The sequence below is a fragment of the Cercospora beticola genome, chromosome 8 (genome assembly GCF_033473495.1).
Source record: "Cercospora beticola chromosome 8, complete sequence".
Lineage (NCBI taxonomy): Eukaryota > Fungi > Ascomycota > Dothideomycetes > Mycosphaerellales > Mycosphaerellaceae > Cercospora > Cercospora beticola.
Genome location: NC_088942.1, coordinates 2,489,067 through 2,514,332, shown reverse-complemented (window position 1 = coordinate 2,514,332; position 25,266 = coordinate 2,489,067). Strand labels below are relative to the sequence as shown.

The window sequence follows — 25,266 nt, the reverse complement described above, 5'->3', positions numbered from 1 at the left end:
TCACCGCTCTCTCCTCACCACTTGCTGAAGTATCACAGATATCCCACTCCCCAACCTCGTCACCGCTCAACATTGTCCTCCTCCACCTTCGTCCGCTACCGAAGTCCTTCCATCTTCGATCTGCACTAAGCACGATCTGCCTTTATAAGACAGTCGCGCGGCATCGACACAGACAACAAGTTCTCACAAGCTCAAATTATGTTTTCCACCGACCTCGACAGACGCATGCGCTTCTATAGCAGCGAATTGCAAGATGTGGCCGCAGCCGCCGCAGCAGCTTATCTCCAACCTTACAATCCAGTCAGACTCGTCTTCAACACGACTGAACTCCTCGAGCTCATCCTCTTGGAACTGGATATGAAGACTCTCCTTCTCAGTCAAGCTACTTCTCACATGTTTCATTCGACCATCATGGCTTCACCGAGACTGAGACAGAAACTCTGGTTTGATCCTACTCCCAGTCTGAACTACAGGTCTTCATCTAGCACGAGCAGCAGCAGCCCCTTCGCAACGACATCTACAGATCACACTGATGTGTCATCATCTTCGTATTCCCCTCCACCTGCACCTCCAATCCTGAACCCTCTGCTCCAAAGCGTCATTTCCCGCGGCACGCACTCGCACATCCGCTTCCTAGAACTCGACACCTCTTGCTCGCTCTCCTGCTATCCTGCTCTGACACGGAAACTCAAGCCTTTCGATCCACCGACTGTTTGCATCGCCATGGCGCCCAAGGCTCGGACGGCGAAATTTGCTGGTTCCTGGAAAGACATGCTGGTCCTGCAGCCGTACGATACAAGAACGAGATGGGATGCGTATCATTATCGGTGGGCGACGAGGGAGTGGGATTTCCGATTTACGGGAACATTTGAGGATGAGAGTCTCTCGGGACCGAGGATGGGGAGAGTAGTGAGGTTCGTTGGTGGGCCGGGGTTTGAAGGAGGGAAATGAATGCGAGGGCCGATTTGAAGATGATCCTCATTTGTAGGAATAGAAGGATGGGAGGGTTGGTGAGCGAGCTGCCGTTATGCCGCATGTGGAAGCACAGAGTGTTTTTTTGATTTCGGTATGTTCTACGACGGGAGTGAAAGCTACACACTTGCCCGGAAAGAAGCTGCAAATGTATTCGCTTGACGATTTCGAAACGACTTAACGATCATGAAACGAAGGCTTTAAGAGATCTTTGGCAAGGCTTCAAATTATGCATTTTCATTTGTGCTCAATGTAGTAGGACGACCTTCAGCATGGCGAGGAGTTATATATCATTAGCGACACTCAGATATTCTCGGAATAATTTCATGTTTGGAAAGCACAGAGCTCTTGGTAGCATCATATATGGTGACGTCACAATTCGACACGTCCAATTCACTTCGCGTGTTCCAACAACCTTGCTCCAGCTCCAGACATTGTACGAACTTCACATGATCCGGCTGTTCTCCATAGCTCGAACCAGTTGCCTCACTGCCTCAAGATCTCAAGTCCCGACAGCTCTTCTCCAGTTCAGAACCTCGCATCAAGTCTTTTCGACCACGATGTCGTGGATGGACTCCTGGTCCCGGCCAAGCGCCAACTCCAAAGTCCCTGCGCCACTGTATCTCGCCAATGCAGATACTCCTTACTGCCATACCTGCGGCCGTGTAATGAGTATACATTCCCATCAAGCTTCATAGACAAGTCACAGAACTCTCTGACTCTGTCTCTCTAGACTCCAAGAAAACCACCAAGAAACAGCAAACCTCTTCCACATCAGGAAATAACGAAATCAAGTACTGCTCCAGCCGCTGTCGCGGCAAGAAGCCCGGCCCTCTGGATCGAAAAATCGAAAAGACGATTGCTTCGCTTTTGAACAGTGATCCGGACTCTGGGATTGAGAAGACTGCTGCCAAGACTAAAGCTGTCAAAGGTGATCCGAGGGTCATTGTGACGTGTGATGAGATTGAGGAGATTGTTTTTGGGAGTAGATTTGACCCGGAGAAGACTTCTGGGAGGAGGAGAAATCGGAAGGCGAGGGGGATCGCGGAGAAGGGGGAATGGAAGAGTGTGGATATGGAGAGTAGTGGTGAGGAGGATGACGAGAGTGCTGAGGAGGCGAGTCATGATGAAGACAGCGAGGAGGATGAATTTCAGGCCAGGAAGGGAGCTGTGGCTGAGAACTACGATACAGATGGATCGGTTGATGGAGGGGTGAGAATTCGACCGCCACAGGACCAGTCTTTGGTGAACTTCAGCGTCGGAGGCGAGAGAGGGCGACAGGAGAAGATTGAAGAGTCCGCCGATGATTTGGAGAAGAGGAGACAGGGTGCGAAGAGAGCAGAGGAGAGAGAAATGGTGAGGAGGGCAGCGAGGCGAGGCGTGGTGTTTGGGTTTGAGGTGCCCAGGAGAGAGGGAAACGCGACGCCTCAGAAGAAACCAGGGAAGGGGAAGACAAAGTCGAAGAAAGGCGGCGAAGACCAAGACGAAGGAGAAGAAGCTCCATCTGCAACTGAGATCCGCAAAGCAGAGGCATTGATGGCAGGGATGGTCGTGGAGCCTTCATTCGCAAAAGGAAACTGGTCAATACGCTGGCGGGACTGATACTCAACACCGCGTTCTCTTGCTCTACGCTTGACTTGACGTGTCCCCTCAGGTACAAACCATCCTCACGCTCTCATATCCACTGATACACTGTCCATGTCTCGAACTCGAAACTCCCCTCGGCTCCAAAACAATTGACCTCCCATCACAATCATCGCCTCTGTACGCGATCAGTCTGCAACGATTTCCTGGACCTCGAGTGCCACTGGTATAGCTGAACGAGCGACTCCTTCGCAGCTCAACGCACTGTCGGTTGGAAGCGGGTACGCCGAGTTGGTAGACATATTCTCCGCATCGCCTTTCGTCGAAGAGTTGGAGGGTGCTATTGATGGTTGTTAAATCATAATACGACCTCCCATCGGATTGACGGGAGCGCGCATACTATGTAGGTCCTTGTGCAGCAGCAAGGCTGGAGAAGAAGCCGAAGGCTAACAGTGTCTATTCATCAATCATCAGCATGAAGTCATCTGATATTATTCTCTTCTTACCACTAACCTTGATCTGCATTTTGACACTTCGTGCCGAAAAGATGAGACTATATTACGACAGCAGCACCACTCAAATAGGACGAAACAACATGCCGGGCGCCGCTTTCTTTTTGACCTCATCTGCCAAGTTGAGGCGTCAGCCATGGAATCTTGCGCAGCTTGCATAGACTTCTTGCCAAGTAGAAGCTACTGTTCTAGATCACTGTGCCGTGCTGCATCGATTCAGGCTCTGGAACTTCGAAACGTGCCATTGTGTTTGGCCCAATCATGTTTCGAATTGTACGTTGGCTTCCGTGGAGGATCCTGTTACTGTGCTATGTGTTCTTCTGTTGCGGATGTATGTCTTAGGTCAATGTTTGGATATAGATGCTTTTTGTCGGATTAAGCCGTGCACGTGGCTATGCTGCCTCGGCTGGTATATATTGATGTATGAATGTTGATCGACGATGCCTTCACCATATATGTATCTCGCGCAACGACATCGCTGGTCAGTTTGGAAAGGCTGGTGAGTCAGTATGCAGGTCAAACTGTTCGAATTGGCTGGTATGCGCTTCCAAGTCGCTTCTAGGTGCTCGAGGACACTTCCTGAGGCAGACTTCTCACTCGACTTCTCTCGCCACCAACTTGAGAATCTCTTCAATCCCTAATCTCGCATTCTCCGGCTTCTTCCTCACAGCAGCCCATTTCTCCCCGTGCTTAGGCTCATTGTCCACACAACTTGCCACAATCTGTCTGACCTTCTCCTCCGTTCCATGCTGCAGCAGAAATTTATACCACCACGCCCAACTGTCACCGTAATCGGGGTCTAACGTCACAGCCTTCTGAAACCACGTATCCGCTTTGTCCAGCTTGCGCTCAGACCAGAAGATGCGAGCCGCTGTGACGAACAAGATAGGATCGTTCTCCACCTTTTGGATGGCCTCGAGGATGCGAGGTTTGCGTTGCGTGCGAGCTTCCAGGTTCCAGATGCGTTCTGCCCATACCAGGCCAGATTTGGGGCATTCTTGCAAAGCCTGAGCCATCTTTTGGCTTGCGGCAGGGTTACTCGTCGTGGCATTGGCAGTATTCGCTTTCTTTGCTGCTCGAATTTCGAGGCGGATCGACTCAGTCCAGAGTTGAGGATTGGCGGGCACGAACTTCCGTGCACGATCGAGGACTGAACGGGCTTTGACTGTGACGCCCATCTTCTCTTCCAGTCGTGACCAGAGAAGCCATAGCGGCACTGACTTTGGACATCGATCAGTGCCGTTGCGATATGCCTCTCGTGCTTGCGGCAGATTGTTCTTCGCCTCGTAGATTTGGCCCTTCATCATCCACAACTTGTCGTTCTTCGGGAACGCATCAAGCCCTTCGATGACAAGCTCCAAAGCACGATCGTTGTTTCCTGTTTGACGCTCAAACGCAACACTGCGGACGAAGACACGATCCGTGCGAGCTTCTTGTCGCGCCTGTGTGAGAAGTAATCGAGCGCGATCTTCTTGACCATTGTCAGCCTCGAGCTTGACAGCAGCCAGATAGATGTCCTCATCCTCAGGATTCTTGGAGAATGCCTCTCCCAGTGTATGACGAGCTCCTTCGACATCGCCAGCAACCCATTTTTCTCGGGCGAGCTGCATCCACAATTCGGAAGAGTTCGGTATTGACTTGACTGCTTCTTCCAGTAGAGCCCACAGCTGTTCTTTGGTACCATGTGATCGCTCCAGGTCGGCAGCAGCGAGCCAAACGCTCTTTTTGTTGTAAAATTCCTTCCGCGTGATGTTGTAAATGGCTCTAGCAGTCTCGTAACGGCCCCTATTCGTTGACGATTTGGCATCATCGAGCCAGATTTGCTTGCGATCATCGTCTGGATCGAGTGACCAGCCAATGGTATTCATGATGATTGCTTGACACGTAAGAGGAGCGCCTTCCTCTTCGCAAATCTCCGCTTGCTCGATCCACTGCTCACGCTTAAGCATAGCGGACTCCTTCTGCAGACTCTTGATCGCGCGCTCCATGACTTTTAACACCATGGCATGCTGTCCAGTCTGCTCTTGTAAACGCGCAGCCGCGATCCAGATTTCATAGCTGGCCGGTACAGCCTTGCGTGCTTTGTTGAGCACGACTTGTGCCTGTTCTGGCGTCTCGAGACGAGCGAGTGCAAGCCATAGCTCCACGGAAAGTGGGATGATCTCTGTGGCTTTAGCAAGGAGCAGTTTGGCATCAGCTGGATCCTCTTCCAAATTCACTGCCTGTTTCCAGATGGCGACCGATTGTGGAATATGATCCAGTGCTTTTCGAAGGACTCGCTTCTTAGCAGCTGGGAGCTGTTCCAGATTTGAAGCTTCGAGCCAAAGCTGCACAGATCTATCATTGTTCTCGATGGCTTTAGCAGCAATGATCTTTGCGTTGGCGTTGTCGTTCAGACGAATGCTCTCCAGCCACACTGCCTCGCTTTTCGGGCACATCTCACAGCCTCGCCGGATTACGTTCCTCGCAGCCACGATCTTGCCTGCATACTCCTCCAAACGTGCCGCAGCGATCCAACCTGGTCCATGCTTGGGGTTCGTCTTGATAACGGACTCCAGAAGGACTCGAGCACGCCTGATGTCTCCCACTGGGATTTCACCCGCCTTGAGCTCGGAATTCGTCAAGGCAGTCATATATCCTTTGGGATCGATGTTGGTACTCGTGCCGGATGCCAGCGAGGTCTCTGCACCTGCCGCCTTGTCCAAACGAGCTTTGAGCACTTTGTCACGCGCAGCACCGATGTCCGCGAAATTGGTCATTGTCCCGTCCGCCTGTTCACTCGATCCGGCCGCCGCTCCATCAGCCTCCGTTGCCATTCCATCGTCTTGAATCTCTGCGCCCAACTGTCCAGCGTCTCGCGCCCCCGCAAGCACACTATCCGGCACAGCATAGAATCTCTGTCTCAAGTTCTGCTTGCTCCTCCTATTCTTTCCCGTCAGATCGCCCACCTCTGGTATCTCAGCCCACTCCTCATCGCTGACAGTTCCAAGGGCGCGTTTGAGATCGGCAAACTGTTGGGAGATTTTCGGATTCTTCGCTTCGTAGTCTTCGCGTTCTTTGCGTTCGCGGTCTTCCCTGTAATTCCTCAAGTCGGCATGCTGTCCATGACAAAATTCGTGCTGCGAAGAAGATGAACATGACTTTTCTTCATGTACGCGACGTAGAAGTGCTGGGGGATTGGGAGAGGGGAGAAACTAACCTTGAAATTTTGCGACGCTTCTGCATGCGATCATCGACATCTTGGTAAATGCGATCTGCCTCGTCGTCCTCACGATCGTAGTTGCCGCTGGCGAAAAGACCTTCCTCGTTCTCGGCATCCTGGTAACGGTCCTCGTCTTCCTCGTCGTCCTTTTTACCCTTCACCCCATATGCAGTAGGGGCGGCGGTGCCGAGTTGCGCGGCGCGTTTGGCAAGTGCCTCCTTGATCTGTTCTTCGCTAGGGCCTTCACGTGCGGGACCAAGATCGGATCGAGTGGTGAAGCCTGTCGCACCACGTCCCAGACCAGCGACATAGTTCTCTGGCGCGGCCTGCGACAGGAAGTCTTTGCGGCCAGACATCTTTGCACGTTGGATGGGTGCAGTCGAGAAGTTCGAGAGAGCAAGAAAGTGAATCTCGATATCCGTCAATGCAGACACTTAGATAAGCCGCACATGACTCGCGCCGCGCGCACAGACCAAGAAGACTGTCCGGCAGACGCCAGCACGGCGCACACTGGTTGAGACAGAGCAGCATTCGATTCGGCGGATCTAGTCGAGATGACACATTCATCTGATACGCCACAACATCAAATATGTATCGCTTCCACATCTACCGCGATCAACAAGCCCAGGTCCTGTTTCCCTCCAACCCACCAACGCCACGCTTGAAGCACTCTGCCACTTTTTTCGTTCACACCGCAATAAAGCGACCTCATCGCCTACGTAAAGTACGGAACATTATGTGCAATGGTACTGATCGTCTCAGTGAAGTTCTTGTTGTCCGTCGAAGACTTCGACCGTTGCCCGGAGAGCTGTCCGCACTTATCAGTCTATGGCCTCAGCTCGACACCACTCATCGCCGTCGACTTACATCCTGACTCACGCCCCGATGCAACATCACCAACCAATCCACATAACTGCTCGCCTCTCCGTTCCGGTCCTCGTACAGTAGTCTCGCGAATTCAAATTCCGCTCCATCAAGTCCTTGTCTCGCGAGTTGAATCGACAAACCCTTTGACCCTCTTCCGGTTCCAGAGCCTTGCTCCAAAGCAATCAGAATGTTGCGAACTTGCGCGTTGAGATGTGTCTCAAGAACAGGCAGTGCGTTGAGATTAGGGTCCAGCTTGTGCAGCTCATTACAGCCTTCGCCGAACAGATCCTCCAGAAGATTCGGACTAACGAGCTGATGGAGCCAGAGAATGAGCATTTGTCCATTGTCGAACAGATATGCGCCGCCTTCCTCAATGTTGGCAAAGCTCGCTCTCACGCCATGAGGCATTTTGAGATGACCGTTCTCATCTGCGAAGCCCTCTCCTGGCTCCATGGCATGGATGGCGATGACTCGGGGGTAAAGATACAAGCTCAACTCGCCAGGACCCATACTCTTGAGCATACGCAGTTCGTGTATCCGTCGATCACTTGGCTCTTTGCCGCCTTTCAGGGCCCGCGATTTGATCAACCCGAGCGTATACATTGCAAACTCCTTCATGTGCTCTGGCATCACAAGCTGTCCCGATGGATGCGCGCCACTGTGATGTTTTCGGTAAGCCGCGAGGATATCTGTCGTCTTGTCTTGCAGCTCTTGTCGGGTGTTCGCCAGAGACTTATCGGGCACCTTGTATGCAGCCTCTTTGGCAAGTATCGTGAGCACTGCGTCTTGATCCACGAAGCGCATGCTGTCTCGAGCATTCTCCGTGACAGTCGCTACCACGTTGGTGCATCGGACGCGGCGCTGGCCGGATGTGGTCGTATACAGAACAGCGGACTGGAAATGAGCGTCATTGCGCACCTCAAGTTTGCCATCGTAGGTGAAGGTGACAGAAACGGCTGAATCTTCAGTCATCGTGCCCATCTCGAGGTCGGCGCCAAAAGTGTGTTGTGTGAAGTTGCCGCTGTAATGTGCGATTTGCAGCCCGTTGCTGCAACGCACTTTCATCAGCACAGCATAACCTTGCTCGCGTTGCACGGCATGACTGAGCTCTTTTTCGAGGCGTAAGGTATCGCGAGGATATGCCCAGTTTGGATAGTAGAAAGTCTCGCCACCAGTCTTTTCTGACACTAAGCCAATCGTAGCAATGTCCAAGTAGCCACCTGCAGGAGCAGTCAGGAAGAAGTCGACACCTACCCCAGCCTTGACCATGTCGGCTTGTAGCTTCTTGTAACTTTGGTTTTCTGTTCGGAACAAGACCTTCTCCTGTTCTGGGTTGTCATTCGAAGCTGTTTGCATATTCCGATCACGCACTGTCAGCCGTCCTGGACCGTAAGTGGGCAAGCTTGCCAGTGTGCAAATGATCTTGCCGCCTGATTCCGACAATCCGGACAATGCCGCTTGTAGCGCAGGTAAGAGAGCAGGCTCGGCATGTTTGATGCGCTCGAACATGGCAGGGAGTTGTTGCAGCAGAGTGACAATATTCGACTTGCACTCAGCCGCATTCACAAATAGGTGCTGAGCAGAGATAGCAGCAAATGGTTCTTCAAGGTCAGATACAACAAGCTGTTGTGGCGCAGAGAGACCAGAGGAAACATTGAAGAAATGGATCTCGCGATCGAACGCGACAAAACCGACCTTTGCGCCTGCAGGCACTTTGCTGGGCTTTGGTGGCTTCGCCTCAGCTTCGTCCTCATCGTCGTCGTCTCTAGGCTCAACTTCAAAATCATCGCCGTAGAGTGCGGCCAGCAGGCCATCACAAGTGGCTTTCAGGAAGCCGCGAGTGCAACTTTCTGCGCTGACGTCCAGGAGGAAGAGGTAGCGCTGACCGACCGGCTCTTTTGACCAATACTCCTTTGGCACGAGAAATTCACAGGTGCCCAGGAGGAGTTCCGGTCGATCCTGGCGATCTACACGAATCCCGGAAGGGTCGGTTGGGGCAAAGTATTCGGGAGGCACTTCATTGGGATGCCCACAGAGATTGCAGGTCATTCGGTTACCACCATTGGAGAACACCATGAATGGATTGACGTATGCACGGCATCTTCGACATCGAGGAGGTCCGATCTCACCAAAATCAAGTACAGGAATGGCAGATTCGCCGTCAGATTGTCGATTCAATGGCTGAACTACCAGTCCAAGAGGCAATGCGGTCGTGGCTAATTGTTCTTGAGAATTCGGTATGCAGTTCAGTGTGAGTCGTGCGTGTTTCGGTGAGGCGTTGCCTTGGTCGAAGGCAACAAAAGGGGTCGTGGCGGGCGGAGGTAACCGCTGCTCCATTGTTGGATATACATGCTGTTTGTAGTAGTCTGCAGGGAGATCGCGGCTCAAAGGTATGCTCGGGATGAGGTTTGGGTCGACTCGCTGCGCTCCAGGTGGTTGTCCAGGCTGTTGTGCATTTCCCATGCTGATGGGTGCTCCTATTGGCGCTCCGGGCTGTTGGAATGGAACACCAGGCTGCGGATGCAGTTGACCGCCAGGCTGAGGCGAGGCTTGCGTCTGCCATGGTTGTGCAGGCTGCTGCCACGGCGCTTGTGATGGGTCTGCACCTGGTGCTCCTTGTGGAATCCCATTCGCTCCGAAGGCAGAAGTTCCAGCTGGCGTTTCGATAGTGTGATGAGCATGTCTGTCCTTCTTCTTTCTCCGAACAGTGCCGCCAGCAGCATCTATTCCCATCTGTCCCATTTGCTGCGCTGCACCATTGACATCGGGCTGTGCGCCGTACTGTGGCCCGCCATACTGCTGGCCGGCATATTGCTGCTGGTCCATGCCGGGCTGTCCGTAGGGCAACTGTTGGGGGTTCGAGCTCGGAGGCTGTTGCGGAAAGTACGAGTCTCCCTGTTGATAACCTCCAGGAGAGGGTGCGACTGCAGGGCGAAGTTGCGACGTCTGGCGGCTGGGCCGTGGTCGATCGTCTCGTGGTTTATCGAAGGGCGAGGCTTGCGGCGAGTTCATGGAAAACATGGGGCCAGATGGAAGTGCTGCCCTCTCACAGCGTGTGCGCAGTCATTTGCGAAACCGACACACGGACTCGTGCAATTCTGCCGCTCCTCTCGGACCAGAAGTGTGTCGATGCCAGCTTTCATGTGCTGCAGCAGTAGCCACTTTCGCAATGTCGAATTGCAGATCACATGCCCCCGCGTCACCCCCGAGCCCTAGCCGGCTTTCCGGCCCTGGTCTGTTTCTGCCTTCGACGCGTTGCACTGCTTACACGCGTTGATCAAAGAAGTCTCCTGTATCACAAAACACCGAATGATCATGGCAGGCATCAAAATGATCCAGCATCTCGTCACGCCACATCCCAATGAATCTTCGCGAATGCCTTCTGAGCGAGAGTATAAAAAGAGGTAAAATGGGCAAAATCAACTTGAACTCCTGCCCCTCGCATTCCGACGTCAGAACCAGGTCAAGATCATTCAACTTTGCCCTCTTCGCTCACTCTATACTTCCCATACACACCTCAACAATGGATCCTTCCAACGCCACTCGCAAGGAGTTCACGGACAATTTGGTCTCACAGCCCCTCCCAGATGACGCCAATGCTGAGTGGAAGCGGTTTGCTGACGCTCATCGTGATCTGCTTGGCAAATTGGCCTACCACGATGCCATGAGCGAGAACTTGCAGGACACGTACATGACGCCTGCACGCTCGAAGAATCGTGTGTACTTCATGTGGTGAGTAGTCCTCCACTCAGCATCTACTCAAAGCACTGAGCCCGATGTTTTAGGGACTTTGTCGGCCGCACTCTGGGCATGATTTACAATCTTCCTCCTGCAAAGAACCCAGAACGATACAATGAGCAGCAGAAAGAGACATACCACGATGTCATCTCGAGGAGCGTCATGTCCAAGTCTCTGCTCACGGATCAGAGGGTCAGTTCTTACCGTCGTGTGCAGCACTTGTCCATGGATTACGTTGACTGACTGCTCTTCCGCTTAGCCTGGAATGTTGAATATGATGATTGAATCTACAAACCCGGAACAAAGAGGCAGACATCCCGATCTGGGAGCTGATATACTGGCGGCTGCCAATGCTTTGCCTGTGTAGCAAGACAATGACTTCCTTGGACAACGTTGTAATCTGTCGCCCGACACATGGCATTTATCTAGGCGGAGTACCTTTCATGGCATCATGATCTTCATCGAAACATTCGTTCGCATTCAAGTTGTGCCCAAGTTCATGCTCCGATGTCGAACATCGCTGATTTCAACATAAGAGCAGTGGAATTGATCCTCTAGAGGGCCGAAATATACACAAGTGGTGAAGCGAACACAGCTGAAAATTCATCTCGTTGGCATTGAGTACAGGTGACTGCAGTAGCTGCCGTGTGCATCTGGCACGGATGATTGCACAAATCGAACCAGCTTCCGAATGCTTCGCTTGCATCTTCTCCAATATCTTTTCCGCCGCGGATAAACGCTTGGTCGTTCAGTCGTTGGACCTGATCTCATGCGCGGAGAGAGCACTCAAACCACGAGGCCGTCTTTGTCGCTTGCACGACAGACGGACTTGAGACGCTCCTCCAAGGCGGCGATCTTCCGCTTCTGTTCGTCCACCTTGTCGACGAGTTCATCGATCTCATCATGCGAGCTTTCTCGATTGTCTCGATCATAATGTGCCAAGGTACTGTCGACCTGCCTCCCGTCGCCCACGACCACTCGCTGCGAGAGGTATGACCAAAATCCGAATTTTCTTGATCCATTCGAATCATTGCGAGCTTCCTTGACGTCCGGAACCTTCAGCCACGGTATACTGTGGAGTGTTTCAGTCACTGCGAGTGCCTCCTTGCCGCCGTCAACACCTCTCCGGTAAAGCATCTGTTGTTCCGTAGAGAGAAAGACCCCTTGCTGACGAAGAAGCTCCGTCGAGAGCAAAGTAAGAGGCATGTAGGGGTTATAGCACACTCCTTGGAGCAGAATTTCCTGAACAGTCCCGTCTTCCTTCACAAAGGGGACCATGGCGTCTCCCACTCCAAGAATGTAAGAACAGCCTGTAGCGTCGGCGCATGGCTCTGGAACACGGTATGTCTTGTAGTTTATCAACATGCTGCGGTCCCAGGTAACATGGCGTGCTGCTCCGGAGTCAATCAAGATTCGATCATGTTTGAAGCCATTCCAATTGGCAATACGATGGCCGACGCGGGTGTATATGTGCAGACAGAGAACGTTCACCAGAACAGCCACAATGTAGGGCAGTGCCAGTCGAAGCAAAAGGCTCCAACCGAATGGTATGCTTGCCATAATGGATTTCGTGCGAGAGATTTGGCTTCGATTGGATCGTGCTTGCTCTATGCAACAGTGGTCGCAACTCTTCAAAAGAGGGTAGATGAAAAGCGAAGTGTGATGTCGAGAAATGAAGAGGGAGCGTAGCATTTATAAAATAGGAATTGAGTGAAGCTTCAATGACTTTCGTGGTCCTTAGGAAGGGGAACCGTGGGTCGTCAGCTAACTCGAGGGATTCCACATCCTCATGGAACCTTTTGCGGCCTCACGACTGTGACCGCGCATGATTTGAGCAAATGCATGCGGCCTTGAGACTCTGAATGCGTGCTGCTTCCAACAATTTTCAACTGCCCGCAAGGTTACGGCATGAAATCCAGCAGCCTCGCCTAGTTCATGATGCTCGAGATATCTTCGTGAGACATTTTCCGATCGCACAAGATGGGCTGGTCGTCTCTTCTTGTGAAGACTTCTCTTACTGCGTTGCTTCTGTGTTTGATTCGCCTGATCGGCAAGTCATCGACGTGGTCGGCATGGCTGTCTCTTAATTTGTAGGAGGTATGGTCGTGGGGCAAGAGTTGTTGTCGTTGTTCCAAGCTCAGGCACTGCTGCCGAAAATGAGCCGAACCCCAGCTCTCCTCTCCGCTCTCCACTTCTTCCACGACCTTTTCCTCCCACACTAGCAGCGTACATCATCTGCTTGCAGAAGTGCCGTGAAGCAACACAGTGAGGGAAGGCGTCGCAGAGCCTACGAGCTGTATCTATTACCATCGGCTAAGTATACAATCTTTACTTCTTCATCATTGAACTCCGTTCGCCGAACTGCGAACCTACAACCATGGCTGCGAAGTCCACTAGAATTGCTATCATAGGCTCAGGAACAATCGGACTGTCCTTCGCCGCCCTTCACTTGTCAAAAAACCCAACATGTCGAGTCACGATATACGACACGAGGCCGGACATCAACGACTACGTCTCAAAACATATTCCAGGCTATCTCATCGACACCGACCAAATATCATGTATGGAACGACTTTCGATTGCCAAAGATTTGGCAGAAGCTGTCAGAGATGCCGACATTGTACAAGAGCAAGGACCAGAGAATTCAGATTTCAAGGTTGCAGTTTGGCCAGAGATTGAGAAGCATGCACCAGGACACGCACTCTTGTGGTCAAGTACAAGTGGCATTCCTGCCAGCGAGCAGAACAGAGATATGAAAGATAAGAGTCGACTTGCTGTCGTACATCCTTACAATCCGCCGCATATCATGCCTTTGCTCGAGGTCGTGAAGTCGCCTACCACTTCAGAAGAGGTCGTGGAAAGGACAATGGAATACTGGCGAGCTCTTGGACGCACTCCTGTGGTAGTACAAAAGGAGTGTGTTGGGTTCGTGGCCAACCGACTCGCGTTTGCGTTGCTACGGGAGGCCAGCTCGCTGGTCACTCAAGGTGTGGTGGGTGTGGAAGACTTGGACGAAATCGTTCGTGCTTCAATGGGACCTAGATGGGCAGTTGCTGGTCCTTTCAAGGCGTATGCTGCTGGGGGTGGAGAAGGAGGTTTACAAAGCTTCCTTGAGAAGATTGGTGGGACGATACAGAATTGTTGGGATGCGAGTGATGAGGATACGCAGAAGGGTAATATCAAAATTGGTGAGGAGTGGCAACAGGACGTTTGCCAACAAGCAGATCGCGCGTATGGCGTTGTAAACACAGCCGAAAGAGACCGTAAGACTAGAAAGGTTTTGGAAGCTGTGCAGACTGGGTAGCTCGACAATGTGGTGTTGATCAACGTGAACATGCGTGGCTCTAGCAGCCTAGGTTGAAGTTGCTGCACTCAGAATGATCTGAGCTCAGATCGATGCTGTGAACAAGACTTTCACGAACTCATGATGCGTGAAAAAAAGGGCCATTGATACAATCTCGCGTTCGCGAATATGTGTTACTTGGCATGGTTGACATTTGCAAATGCATCGGCGCTCAAGCTCAACTCCGATGCCCAGATTCAACTCCGTCACTCAACTTTGACACCGCTGCAAACACCAGAATATAGGCCAGCAACTCGTCTTCGCGTGTAGATACTCTGCATTTCACACAGTCCCTTTCAATACCTGCTCCTGTTTTCGCACATGAAATTCGAGGTCCTGATACACATCAAATGGCAGCATCCGAATGGGGCAGGTCGTAGAATGCCTCGGCCACGCTAGATCCTCCTTGGGCGAGGTTCCCAGGTCTTCGGACGGCGGAAGAGCAATAATTGGACAGACGACCGGATAGAAGACAGACAAGCAATCGTGCAGGCCGTTCGCAACGCCACAGCGTCGCAGGGGATCCTCGAACCAAGACCGCCACAGCTTGTCACGCGACAAATCAACCTCTTCTCCGCAAAACCCAGAAAGCAAGCTGCATCTGTTCGCATCGGCTTTCGCCTCTGGTGCCTGTTCTCCTCGTGCTAAGGCTGGGAGGTACGGGGGAGGGGCCCATGGGAGCTGTGCTAGTCAGTCCTTCTCATCCTGCCCGCGACTGCATCTGCTGTTGGTCAGTCGCGATGATTGGCAAACCTCGCTTGACCCGCGGCAGAGGGTGAGTTGCTATCCGGCGATTGCCACTGCCAATGTGCTCACCTCCGAAACCCGACTTATGCCCACAAATTGCGCCGGCCACAATATGCACTGTCTCGGCAGCAATGTGGCATATCAGGACAATCAGCCGCCAGCACGGAGGAACGCGTATCAGCAACGCAGCGCTCAGCAGTGAGAAGGATTGAAGTGAGGGCCACGGCAAAGGCGATGTCCGTTCAGCAGGATTGCAGCTCTTCCAGAAGGCACAGCGAGTCCAGACGGTGCAGATAAAGTGCTATCGCGCCAAGGGTGGCACTAATGCTTGAGCACCACGCAAAGGGCAAAAAGACCGGAGCGAGCGCTGGTCCAGCGTGCAACTCTACTCGCCCGGCCAGTGGTGCGTCGAGGGATCAGCGCTGCTGGCCAAAGAACGAGCGACTGTCCATGTGGCGCCAAGCGGGGCCACTGCAATGCTACGCTCGTTGCAGCGAATGAGATGCCATCTGCTCGCCAAAGAGCTTCTGGCTGACCCGGGCTCACAGATAAGGTGTCGCATGGCTCGCAGGGAAAGGGTCGTGCTCAGGTGGAGTAAAGATTTAAGAATACCGTCGCCGTGGAGCTGACCACACAGAGCGATTTTCTTACTGCATCCCGGCTCTTGCTGTATACTTTTGCGACTTCCACGCACAGTCCAATGGAGTCTGCACACAAGGATCCCGCGCTGGACCCGGCGCGCCAGCACTCGCATGGCCACCTGCATCATGGCCAACACGGGCATCAACACGGTACAGATGTGCCTTCATATACCGTCGGCACCACGAACGAGCGTCCCACGATCCCCGACCCCAGCGCTCAAGAACACGGCATAAGCCACGGCCCGGGATATGGCAGCGAGAAGAAGGGCGATTACAATATCGACGTCGAACAAGGCAACACTTCACCAATCACTCCAACGAAGTCTTTGGAAGCCTCGGAAGAGCAGCCAAGCAAGAAGCGTTCGTTCTATCGAAAGTACAGGATATTCATCCACTTGACGCTGTGGCTATTGGCAACTGCTTGGTGGGTTGCAAGTCTGGTCCTCCATCGCAATGACAAGAACTGGGTAGTGCCGTTCCTCATCTGGCTGGCACTGACCATTCGCTTCATCACTCTACACACCGGAACATCCTACGTCACGAGGCCGATGCGTTTCGTATGGCGCAACACATGTGGTCGCGCGACCGAAATGATTCCCGAGCGATTCAGGCTCTGGCTTGGCGCTGCAGGCACCTTTGCCGTCTTGCTGGTTGGATCGTTCGCTAGCGAGGAGTCGCGGGACAACACTCGAGAGAACCGTGCCATTTCGTTATTCGGAATGCTTGTCTTGATTGCTGGCCTGTACGCCACATCGAGAAACCGAAAGGCGATCAACTGGCACACTGTCATCTCAGGCTTCCTGCTGCAATACATCATTGCGCTCTTCGTGTTGCGCACTGGTGCTGGTTATGACATCTTCGAATTCATCTCCAGTCTTGCACGATCCCTTCTGGGATTCGCAGCAAACGGTCTGTCCTTCTTGACCAACGAGGAATGGGTCGCAGACACCCCATGGTTCTTGGTGACAGTTCTGCCAGCCATCATCTTCTTCGTGGCGCTCGTGCAGCTCATGTACTACGTTGGCTTGATCCAGTGGTTCGTCGGCAAATTCGCAGTCTTCTTCTTCTGGTCCATGAGGATTTCCGGTGCCGAGGCAGTAGTCGCTTCCGCTACACCTTTCATCGGACAGGGTGAATCGGCCATGCTGATCAAGCCGTTCGTGCCACACTTGACTATGTGCGAGCTGCATCAGGTCATGACTTCGGGTTTCGCTACGATTGCAGGTTCCGTGCTGGTCGCCTACATCGGTATGGGTCTGAATCCTCAGGCTTTGATTTCCTCCTGCGTCATGTCAATTCCGGCTTCACTCGCCGCGTCCAAGATGCGATATCCTGAAGAGGAAGAGTCCTTGACTGCAGGAAAGGTCGTCGTTCCAGACGACGACACCCACAAGGCTGCCAATGCTCTCCACGCATTCGCCAACGGCGCATGGCTGGGTCTCAAGATTGCTGCTATGATTCTGACCACTCTTCTCTGTATCATTGCATTTGTTGCTTTGATCAACGGTATTCTCACCTGGGTCGGTCGTTACATCAACCTGGACGGCAACTACGATCTTACAATCGAGCTGATCCTCGGATACGTCTTGTACCCAGTCGCATTCCTGCTCGGCGTCCCACGTGGCCCTGATCTTCTCAAGGTCGCTCGTCTGATTGGTGTCAAGGTCGTCACTGTAAGTTGTTCTTCGGTCCGATTTTTTGATTCGTACTAACAAAACCGCAGAACGAGTTCGTTGCCTTCACCCAGCTCACCAGCGCTGACTATGATGACCTCGCCCCTCGATCTCGTCTGATCGCTACCTATGCTCTCTGTGGTTTCGGCAATATCGGATCCCTGGGTACACAGATTGGTGTCTTGTCTCAGATCGCACCAGGCAGAGCCGGTGATGTGTCGAGACTCGCCATCAGCGCACTTATCACCGGTGTACTGTCGACATTGTCTTCGGCATCTATTGCTGGACTTGTCATCCAGAACGAGGCTGGCTTCACTTCGACCACCACAGCATAGAAAAAGTTCTTGGTGATTGTCTATGTAATTATATGAATGAACGACGAAGTTATGAGATGTGCCAATGATTCATTTTTTACTCCGCTTTGCTCTAAATTGACAATGCTGCAGTCGTCCATCCTTCACCCCTCAGCTCGGATGACCAACGATGAGTCACGAGCATGACTTGAAGTTGAGCTCTTATGCATTCGATTGTTAAGATAGACACTGCAATCCCGAGCCATTGCTATTGTATCAGCTCAGCACAACCATGATGGCCGCATCCAATGGAACTGGTCAAGAACTAGCTACCACTCTATCAAAGTCTACAATCTCCGGCGGCTCAGACGCAATTCAAATCTTTCAACTCGTCCACCGACTCAACATTCTCGCCAAATGGTTCAACAATGACCTCGACAAAGCTAAAGCCGCTCTGCAAGGCCGTTGTGTTCTAGAACTTGGCTGTGGTCAAGGCGACATGACTGTTGCTTTGGCACATCTCGTACAAAATCAACTCCACGACGAGGACAGTGAACACCACGACAATGTCGCGAAAGGCAAGATCTTAGCCCTCGATCCTGGAGACTTAGACTACGGTGCTCCATATACCCTTCGTCAAGCGCAAAAGCACATTTCGGACAGTGCCAGCGGTCTTGGAAAATGTATCAATTGGATACAATATGATCCAATCGAATACCTCGAAAATCTTGATACTCAGAACGAGGGGACCAGCACGGCAGATGGATTACCTGACTTCATCATCCTCGCACATTCAATCTTCTACCTCCCGAACGAAGATTACTTCTCACGCCTCCTGCGAGCTCTTCACAACGCCGCAGCACAATCACAAACTCAGAACAAAAACGGAGATCCTCCTCGCCTTTTGCTCGCAGAATGGGGGCTGAGAGTCACGAATCCTGCGGCAGAAGCACATGTCCTTGCGGTTGAGATCCAGAAGGCGAGACCGATTGAGGAGGGGAATGTGCAATGTGTTATTTCACCAGCGAGGATCGTGGAGTTGGCTAAGGAAGCGGGCTGGAGGATTGAACGAGAGGCATGGATTGAATGTCCGCAGGTTGACGATGGGAAGTGGGAAGTTGGGGCTGTGAAAGCTGATACCAAGTTAGATGGACTCCACGAGGATAGCGAGATTAAGAGGAAATATCAGAGGATGTTGGAGTTGAGTGAGAAAGAAGGAGAGGTGAGGAGCATGGATGTTTGGACTGGTGTGTTTGGGCTGGAATGATTGATCTGGTGGTTCGTTCATTGATTCGTACATATATGCATATCTGAGTCGCAGCCGAACACGAAATCGAAGTTCCTGGAAAATTGTAGATTTCTTCTCAGATCTTCGGTCTCTCTTCTCGAACCACGACACCTTGTGCTCCCTTCTTCGCCTGATCTCTCAGGATTCTTCGCAGAATTTTTCCAGAAGCACTCTTTGGAATGGCTTCGATGAATTCGATTTCTTTCACAGCCTTGTACCTCACCTTGTTATCTTTCACATACTTCAACAGCTCTCGTCCCAGTTCCTGGCTGGCGGTCGATCCGCTTTGTGGCACAATATATGCCTTTGGAACTTCGCCGGAGTAGTCGTCTTGGATACCCAGCACGGCGACATCTTCGACTTTGTCGTGGCCGAGGAGCAAATCTTCGAGCTCGGCAGGCGCGACACCAATGCCTTTAACTTTGATGAGTTCCTTGATGCGGTCGACGATAGTGATGAGACCATTCTCGTCGATTTTGCCTTGGTCGCCAGTATGCAAGTATCCTTGTTCATCGAAGGTCTCCTTAGTAGCTTTGTCATTGTTCAGATAGCCCATGACGATTTGTGGTCCTTTGGCACAAATTTCGCCAGGTTCGCCGATGTCGCATTCTGTGCCGTCTTCTTTGACAATTTTGACTGTTGTGCTGGCGCAAATAGTGCCGACTGTGTGAGCGTACTTAAAGTCGTAGTACCAGGGAGGATGTGCGGTGATACAGCTGCAGCTTTCCGTCATGCCGTAGCCTTGCTTGAAGCCGGCTTGCGGGAACTGCTTTTTGAGCAGGACGAGAATTTCTTCGCTGAGGGGAGCGGCGCCGGAGGAGAAGCGCTGGATGCAGCTGAGGTCGTACTTCTTCACGATTGGGTCGCGAACCATTCTGATGAGGATCGGAGGGACGAGAAGGAGTTCTGGGATCTTGTATTCGGTGACGGTGTTGAGCATGGCTTCCATTGTAAAGGCTGGTAAGAAGAAGACCTCTGCATTGATGAGGAGTGGCAGGTGAAGAACGTGTACGAGGCCAGTGATGTGGAAAGACGGAAGAACTGCCAGTACGCGCTTGTGGTCGCTTGGTGTGATGCTCATGACTTGGAGACATTGAGCAATAACATTCTGATGAGCGATCATCACAGCCTTTGGCAACCCCGTTGTTCCCGATGAGAAGGACAAGAATCCGCAAATATCGAAGTTGGTCTTCCCGGCCGGTATGCGCCAGACTGGTACTGGTTCGCCGAGCTGTTTGCCCTCCTGGATCAACGTCTTGATGTTTTTGAACCCATCCATCTCACCCTCCAATAGGAAGATGTTCTCCTTGGGCACGCCTGCATTCTTCGCGCTCTTGATCGCGACCTCCATGCTGTCCTTGTGTGTCATGAGGAACTTCGCGTCCGCCTTTTGCAGAGCATAGGTCATTTCCTCCTCATTGTACGCTGGACTGGCACCGCTCACTTTGCCGCCCACGCGCAGCGTAGCGTGCATCGCAACTGGGTACCATATTGTGTTTGCTGAGAAGAGGGATACTGTCTCGCCTTCTTTCAAGCCATACTTCTTAACCAGTGCAGTCGACAACCAGGTCGCGGTGTCCTTGACATCTTGCCAGCTCAATCGCTCTTTCGAGATCGCGTCGGTGAAGCCTGCTTGTTGTTCTTTCGGAAATCGCAAGACTGGTGAGTATGTAGTGCTCTCAAACAGCCATTCCCAGGTCGTGATATCGCGAGGCACTATTGCTGTTAGCTCCGAAGCATCTAGCTTCCGCCATTGAGGTTCATACAGAGGATATCTTGCTGTAAGCTAGGAAAGACGGGCATCGTGTTGTATGGTAGCACAAGAAATGATGGAAGCACTTGTGAGGAATTGATAGCAAAGAGAGCGCCACTCACCTTGCCATACCTACGCTCGAGTCGATGCACGCGACTAACCCTCGGGTGTCGCTGTGAACCCTTTGGCTTCGTGGCTGGTCGATGTCCCCGCACGATAGGCACGCATCGAAGTGGAGACTGGAGCTTCGATGCGGCTGAAAGGACTTCTTGGCCGAAAATCGTGCCTAAGGCACTTCAACGTTTGTGCAGATGAGCAGTTTTAAAAATCATCTGGGCAGCGTGAACGGTCGCGCGATTTCGATTCCGTGTATGAGATAACTGACTTTGAGCCGGTTCAATTAAAGGACATTATTGGATTGTGTGAAGACATCCGAACATGACAATCGAGGTCTGCAGGCGTACATAATGAGAAGACAATATCTACCATTGCAGCAGGCTTTGCTCATGTCAAATACTCTTGACAACAGTCTTGTTGTCTCTGCCAGGATAAGCACAACAACGCTGAAGTGTGGCTTGATAGCATCATGCTAAAGAATCAAGTCGACTTGAGAGGCTCGGTGAGACAAGATTTAACGTCGCAAAAGACTCAAGCAAAATGGAAGGGCGTCGAAGTCCTCGGGGACTTGCTAACGGCAAAGGTCTTGCTCGCCAGGTTGAATGGCGTCAGCAGAATGAGAACGAAACGTCCACGGCAAGAGAAGCTGCGGCAGATTAGTTCACCTGAGACACATGGTGTCCATACCTGTGCACAAGGTGTCGCTTGCGAGCAGTCTTCACAGCCACGGCGTGTCAGCGCGGAGGTCCTTGGACATGGTAGAAGTTAACATACTCATCTGATTGACTCCATCTGTTCTAACAGAGCGAAAACTTGCCTGCTCGCCAGCGCAACGCCTCGGAAGCGTTGCAATCTCGTGGCAATCGCACGCATATGCACCATTCGATAATCCCTGAACGCCTCGCTAAGTTCACAATGAGCCTCCTTGCCAATTCGAGAAGACTGATTCAACCCAATAGCTTGAGACCAGCAGTCGCTTTGGACGGCTTCTTCTCGATGCCGGCTCCAGTGTGTGCCTTGAGCGGATCGTTGTCGTTCTTCTTCTTCTTGTCCTTGTTCTTGTCGTTGTTGCGACCGTTCTTTCCCTTGTACTTGTTGTTGTCCTTCTTTGGTTGCGCTCGCACATCTGTCTTGCTTCGCTGGATCGTGACTGGATGACTGCCGATGTACTTGCCGACCATCTCTCGTGCGGCCTTAAAGCCCAACTCACCTTCCTCGAACTCCACAAAGCCGAAACCTTTCGATTTTGTCGTTCGCTTGTCGCGCACCACGCGGGCTTTTGACACGCCATAGGCTGCGAAAGCCTTTGCAAGCGAGTCGTCCGTCACTTCACCTGCCAGGTTGCCAACCATGATACGGAATTTGTTCGGATCCCACTGAAGCAGCGACTGATCCTCCCACTGCTCACCACCACCTTTGCGAACGACAGTGTACTTGTCCTCCTTCTTGTCAGTCTCTGCTGCCGCGGTACTAGTCGCTGCGCCGCGCTGTCCCAATGGTGCTAAATTAGCGTTCCCGATCACTTCATCCTTGCCGGTCTTCTTGCCACGCAGTTGTTGGTCAGCTGGCGCGTACTGTGCTTGCCACTGTGCAATCTGAGCCTCGTGGTCGGGATCGAATCCGGCATTCTGAGCAGCGTAGGCTGACGATGCGGCGGGTGGAGGGGCGAATGGGTTTCGGATCTGCGGTGGAGTGTCGTATTGCTGTGCCTGCTGAGTATACTGGGTTCCATAAGCCGGGGCAGCCGCGTACTGTGCGTACTGAGCATTGTAGCCCTGGCCATAAGGATTGTATGCCATGGCCGCAGGCTCGTAGTCGTGCGTCGGTGTCGCGTGAGTCGTGGTCGTGGCAGGTGGGTAGGCGCTATTTGGGTAGTAATACTGGTGATAGTGCTCCGCCTGGCCCTGTTCGTAGTTTGCGTTCGCCTCTATGTTGTGATTGTTGGCATGTTGGTTCGCATAAAAACTATCTAGCGCTTGCCTTGCGAAAGAACTCTTTCCTCCGTTGCCGCCGCCTCCACCTTTGCGCGCCATGTTCAGACCGCTGTGAATGAGATAAAGCGATGCTTACCGTGAGACTGCCGGGAGGGGTCGTGGGATTTGGGGTGGGTGGTTGTCTGTGAGCGCAGTCGAAGGTGGAGAGAAGTGTCGAGTCGTTGCGAGTCGCGAAAGCCGCCAGCGCCAAGCCTTGGACGTCACTTGTGCTCCCAACTTCACCTCCCAAACTTGCGGATGGCGAACAGGAAATTCGGGGGCAATTCACATTTTGTGACATCTTTTCGCGCCTCGAACAGTCTTGGGTCCGCTACACATGGCAGAGGTTCGAGCAATTGAAGAGCACTCAGGTCCTCGCGGATTCCTGTTTTGCTTTCGGGCAGGAGCGAGCCCTCCTCGTTGTAGCAATCGGGTGACAACTCCATACAATGCAAGTCCACAGCCCTGCATTACTCCCGACACTTGCACTTGTGGCTGAGGAGCGAGTAGGGTCGCACGGTGGGCGCATGTACGACAACGCGCATGTACTTAGCCAGGATCTCAGCAGCAGCGTATTGCGCTATACAGCTCGCACGAACTACGTCTTTACCCCTGGACGACACTCCGAGCACCGTGGCTTTGTTGCCGTCTTGGTGTGGGCATCTTCGTCACCTGCTGTGCTGAGCTTCGCGCGAAACATAGCACGACCTGGAAGCCTTGTCTCGCCGTCGTAGGCCACTCATCTTCGATCCTCTTGGTTGAAAATGGGATTAAGACTTCCTCCGACGATGTTTATGTGAGTGCTGCCGCCTTAATTGGATCTGTGCAACTATGTCAGTGATCTCCCTGGCTTACCCGTTGTGGGGGCATCTGGTTCTCAGGACGTGCGTGCCTTCACGACAATGAGCGAAGGCCTAGACCGTGCGATGATAAGCTCCTGTCACTCCGGGTTACTACCAAGAAATTCCTGTGTTCGGTCTCACCTTCGGCGGCAGCAGACGATCGGCATGCCGTTGAAGGATCCTCAGGCCGGTTGTCATCTCTTGTTCCTGCGTATCAAGCCGGCTGTCGATACTAATGTTGTACTTCTTCATCTGTGTCTATTGACGGTGGCCTTTCGTGCCCGCCACCTTCAGCTTGCACATTCATGTATGTCACGGCGTTGCATGCTTTGCGCTTACATTTCTAGTCACAGACCCAACTGCACTGGTTGGGTCAAGGAAGGTGCCGCTTCCGTTTTACAGCATGCGGCATGTCAAGGCTACGAACGCGCTGCACTCGATCAGTCCAGTCGCGGCAAATGCGTCCGAGCATGGGTGTATGACTCTGCGTTTTGTCTGCTAGCGTAGCCTCTGTGACGAGAGGCTGGTCACTGCGTCTTTATTAACTGACCATGTCCTGGTTATGATGCAGCATTGCGCACACCACTTTCACCTGGTCCCGGCATCCTGGACATGACCGCCGTAACCTGCAGAAATTTGGGCACACCGATCCTTGTGGGCATAGCCGCGAACCTTCGCAACACAGCAGCGACAACACTGACGGCACTTGACAACCTGTGCAGTGGACAACGTGCTGCGGCTCGCGTTGCAGCTTCGGCACATGCCCACTCTCAAAGGGCGGAGAGGGACCGCGTTGTGGCGCGAGGGAGTAGCACGTCTCTATGGACATGCACAGCCGAGCTTGAGGGAACCGAGCTGTCGGATGGGCGTCCAGCTCGTACCAAGCCTCCATCTCTGCGCCTTTTTGCCATCCGCATCAGTTTGTTGCGCTCGGACCGGCTGCGCGCGCTCTGTACCTGCTTGTAGCCTGGGGTCGCCTCAAGCTTAGCATAAAAGATGCGAGATTCCTGCAGATGCATCATCTGAGACTACACTCACAGACTCGCCAACTTGTTGAACTCAGACATCCACAAACTGCCCAGCTAACTACACATTACATTCTCGAAGCCCTGTAGGACCACCCTTCCAAAAGCCCACAAGCCCAACAACATGCCTCCTGTCATCGTTGACAATCTGCAGTGCAGGCACTCGAGCTGTCAAAGGAACGCCACGGGATCCAGCTTTCTCTGCAGAACGCATTACACGAGATGCGTGTCGTGTTACCGACAAGGACAGATCGAAGAAAGCGGCGAGCACTTTTGTTTCGAACATGCTCCATGCCAGATTCGGGGCTGCGAGTCGACAGAAGGTCCGCGAACCGTGGTCTGCGATGCCCACGTCGAGACGTGCACAACGGAGAATTGCTGTCAATTGGCTGTCGCGAACTTTGGAATTGAACCACGCTGCATCGACCACATCCCGTGCAAGACAAACGGCTGCAACAGATATGGTTCGTACCTCACTCGCGAGAATGATCGCCTGACTCCATTCTGCGCCATGCACAGCTGCAACGCTCAGAACTGCAGCGACGAAGCAATCTACAGCATCACCGAAGGCGGCACGCAACGTCTATTATGCATCGAGCACTACACGCAGAAGTGTTGCATCGAACCCGGATGCCGTCTCCTCAGAGTTTCATCACTGATAGACCTGCCATACTGCGTCACCCGTATAAAATGTGC

General features: G+C 52.6%; 11 protein-coding genes across 11 annotated transcripts; 6 read left to right on the top strand and 5 right to left on the bottom strand.

Moving 5' to 3' along the window:
- Window positions 1-198: 198 nt before the first annotated feature.
- Window positions 199-951, top strand: RHO25_012221 (uncharacterized protein; the record flags this gene model as incomplete). The annotated part of the gene is made up of 1 exon (XM_023603622.1): window positions 199-951. One exon carries the CDS (start codon window positions 199-201, stop codon window positions 949-951), a length of 753 nt encoding a protein of 250 aa, XP_023454200.1.
- A 347-nt stretch (window positions 952-1,298) lies between these two features.
- RHO25_012220 (uncharacterized protein) lies at window positions 1,299-2,574 on the top strand (the record flags this gene model as incomplete). The annotated part of the gene is made up of 2 exons (XM_023603621.2): window positions 1,299-1,644; window positions 1,706-2,574. 2 exons carry the CDS (start codon window positions 1,299-1,301, stop codon window positions 2,572-2,574), a joined length of 1,215 nt encoding a protein of 404 aa, XP_023454642.2.
- A 1,087-nt stretch (window positions 2,575-3,661) lies between these two features.
- RHO25_012219 (uncharacterized protein) lies at window positions 3,662-6,626 on the bottom strand (the record flags this gene model as incomplete). Its single annotated transcript, XM_023603620.2, has 2 exons — window positions 3,662-6,143; window positions 6,268-6,626. 2 exons carry the CDS (start codon window positions 6,624-6,626, stop codon window positions 3,662-3,664), a joined length of 2,841 nt encoding a protein of 946 aa, XP_023454185.1.
- Window positions 6,627-6,985: 359 nt separating this feature from the next.
- RHO25_012218 (uncharacterized protein) lies at window positions 6,986-10,158 on the bottom strand (the record flags this gene model as incomplete). Its single annotated transcript, XM_023603619.2, has 2 exons — window positions 6,986-7,078; window positions 7,138-10,158. 2 exons carry the CDS (start codon window positions 10,156-10,158, stop codon window positions 6,986-6,988), a joined length of 3,114 nt encoding a protein of 1,037 aa, XP_023454184.1.
- Window positions 10,159-10,498: 340 nt separating this feature from the next.
- On the top strand, window positions 10,499-11,242 carry RHO25_012217 (uncharacterized protein; the record flags this gene model as incomplete). Its single annotated transcript, XM_023603618.2, has 3 exons — window positions 10,499-10,869; window positions 10,923-11,067; window positions 11,135-11,242. The coding sequence occupies 3 exons, from the start codon at window positions 10,499-10,501 to the stop codon at window positions 11,240-11,242; spliced, it is 624 nt and encodes a 207-aa protein (XP_023454187.1).
- A 419-nt stretch (window positions 11,243-11,661) lies between these two features.
- On the bottom strand, window positions 11,662-12,435 carry RHO25_012216 (uncharacterized protein; the record flags this gene model as incomplete). The annotated part of the gene is made up of 1 exon (XM_023603617.1): window positions 11,662-12,435. One exon carries the CDS (start codon window positions 12,433-12,435, stop codon window positions 11,662-11,664), a length of 774 nt encoding a protein of 257 aa, XP_023454186.1.
- An 817-nt stretch (window positions 12,436-13,252) lies between these two features.
- On the top strand, window positions 13,253-14,179 carry RHO25_012215 (uncharacterized protein; the record flags this gene model as incomplete). The annotated part of the gene is made up of 1 exon (XM_023603616.1): window positions 13,253-14,179. The coding sequence occupies one exon, from the start codon at window positions 13,253-13,255 to the stop codon at window positions 14,177-14,179; it is 927 nt and encodes a 308-aa protein (XP_023454621.1).
- Window positions 14,180-15,665: 1,486 nt separating this feature from the next.
- RHO25_012214 (uncharacterized protein) lies at window positions 15,666-17,614 on the top strand (the record flags this gene model as incomplete). Its single annotated transcript, XM_023603615.2, has 2 exons — window positions 15,666-17,279; window positions 17,330-17,614. The coding sequence occupies 2 exons, from the start codon at window positions 15,666-15,668 to the stop codon at window positions 17,612-17,614; spliced, it is 1,899 nt and encodes a 632-aa protein (XP_023454182.1).
- Window positions 17,615-17,864: 250 nt separating this feature from the next.
- On the top strand, window positions 17,865-18,839 carry RHO25_012213 (uncharacterized protein; the record flags this gene model as incomplete). The annotated part of the gene is made up of 1 exon (XM_023603614.1): window positions 17,865-18,839. The coding sequence occupies one exon, from the start codon at window positions 17,865-17,867 to the stop codon at window positions 18,837-18,839; it is 975 nt and encodes a 324-aa protein (XP_023454622.1).
- A 97-nt stretch (window positions 18,840-18,936) lies between these two features.
- On the bottom strand, window positions 18,937-20,663 carry RHO25_012212 (uncharacterized protein; the record flags this gene model as incomplete). The annotated part of the gene is made up of 2 exons (XM_023603613.2): window positions 18,937-20,576; window positions 20,627-20,663. The coding sequence occupies 2 exons, from the start codon at window positions 20,661-20,663 to the stop codon at window positions 18,937-18,939; spliced, it is 1,677 nt and encodes a 558-aa protein (XP_023454183.1).
- Window positions 20,664-21,677: 1,014 nt separating this feature from the next.
- On the bottom strand, window positions 21,678-22,763 carry RHO25_012211 (uncharacterized protein; the record flags this gene model as incomplete). Its single annotated transcript, XM_023603612.2, has 1 exon — window positions 21,678-22,763. One exon carries the CDS (start codon window positions 22,761-22,763, stop codon window positions 21,678-21,680), a length of 1,086 nt encoding a protein of 361 aa, XP_023454837.2.
- Between the last annotated feature and the right edge of the window lie 2,503 nt (window positions 22,764-25,266).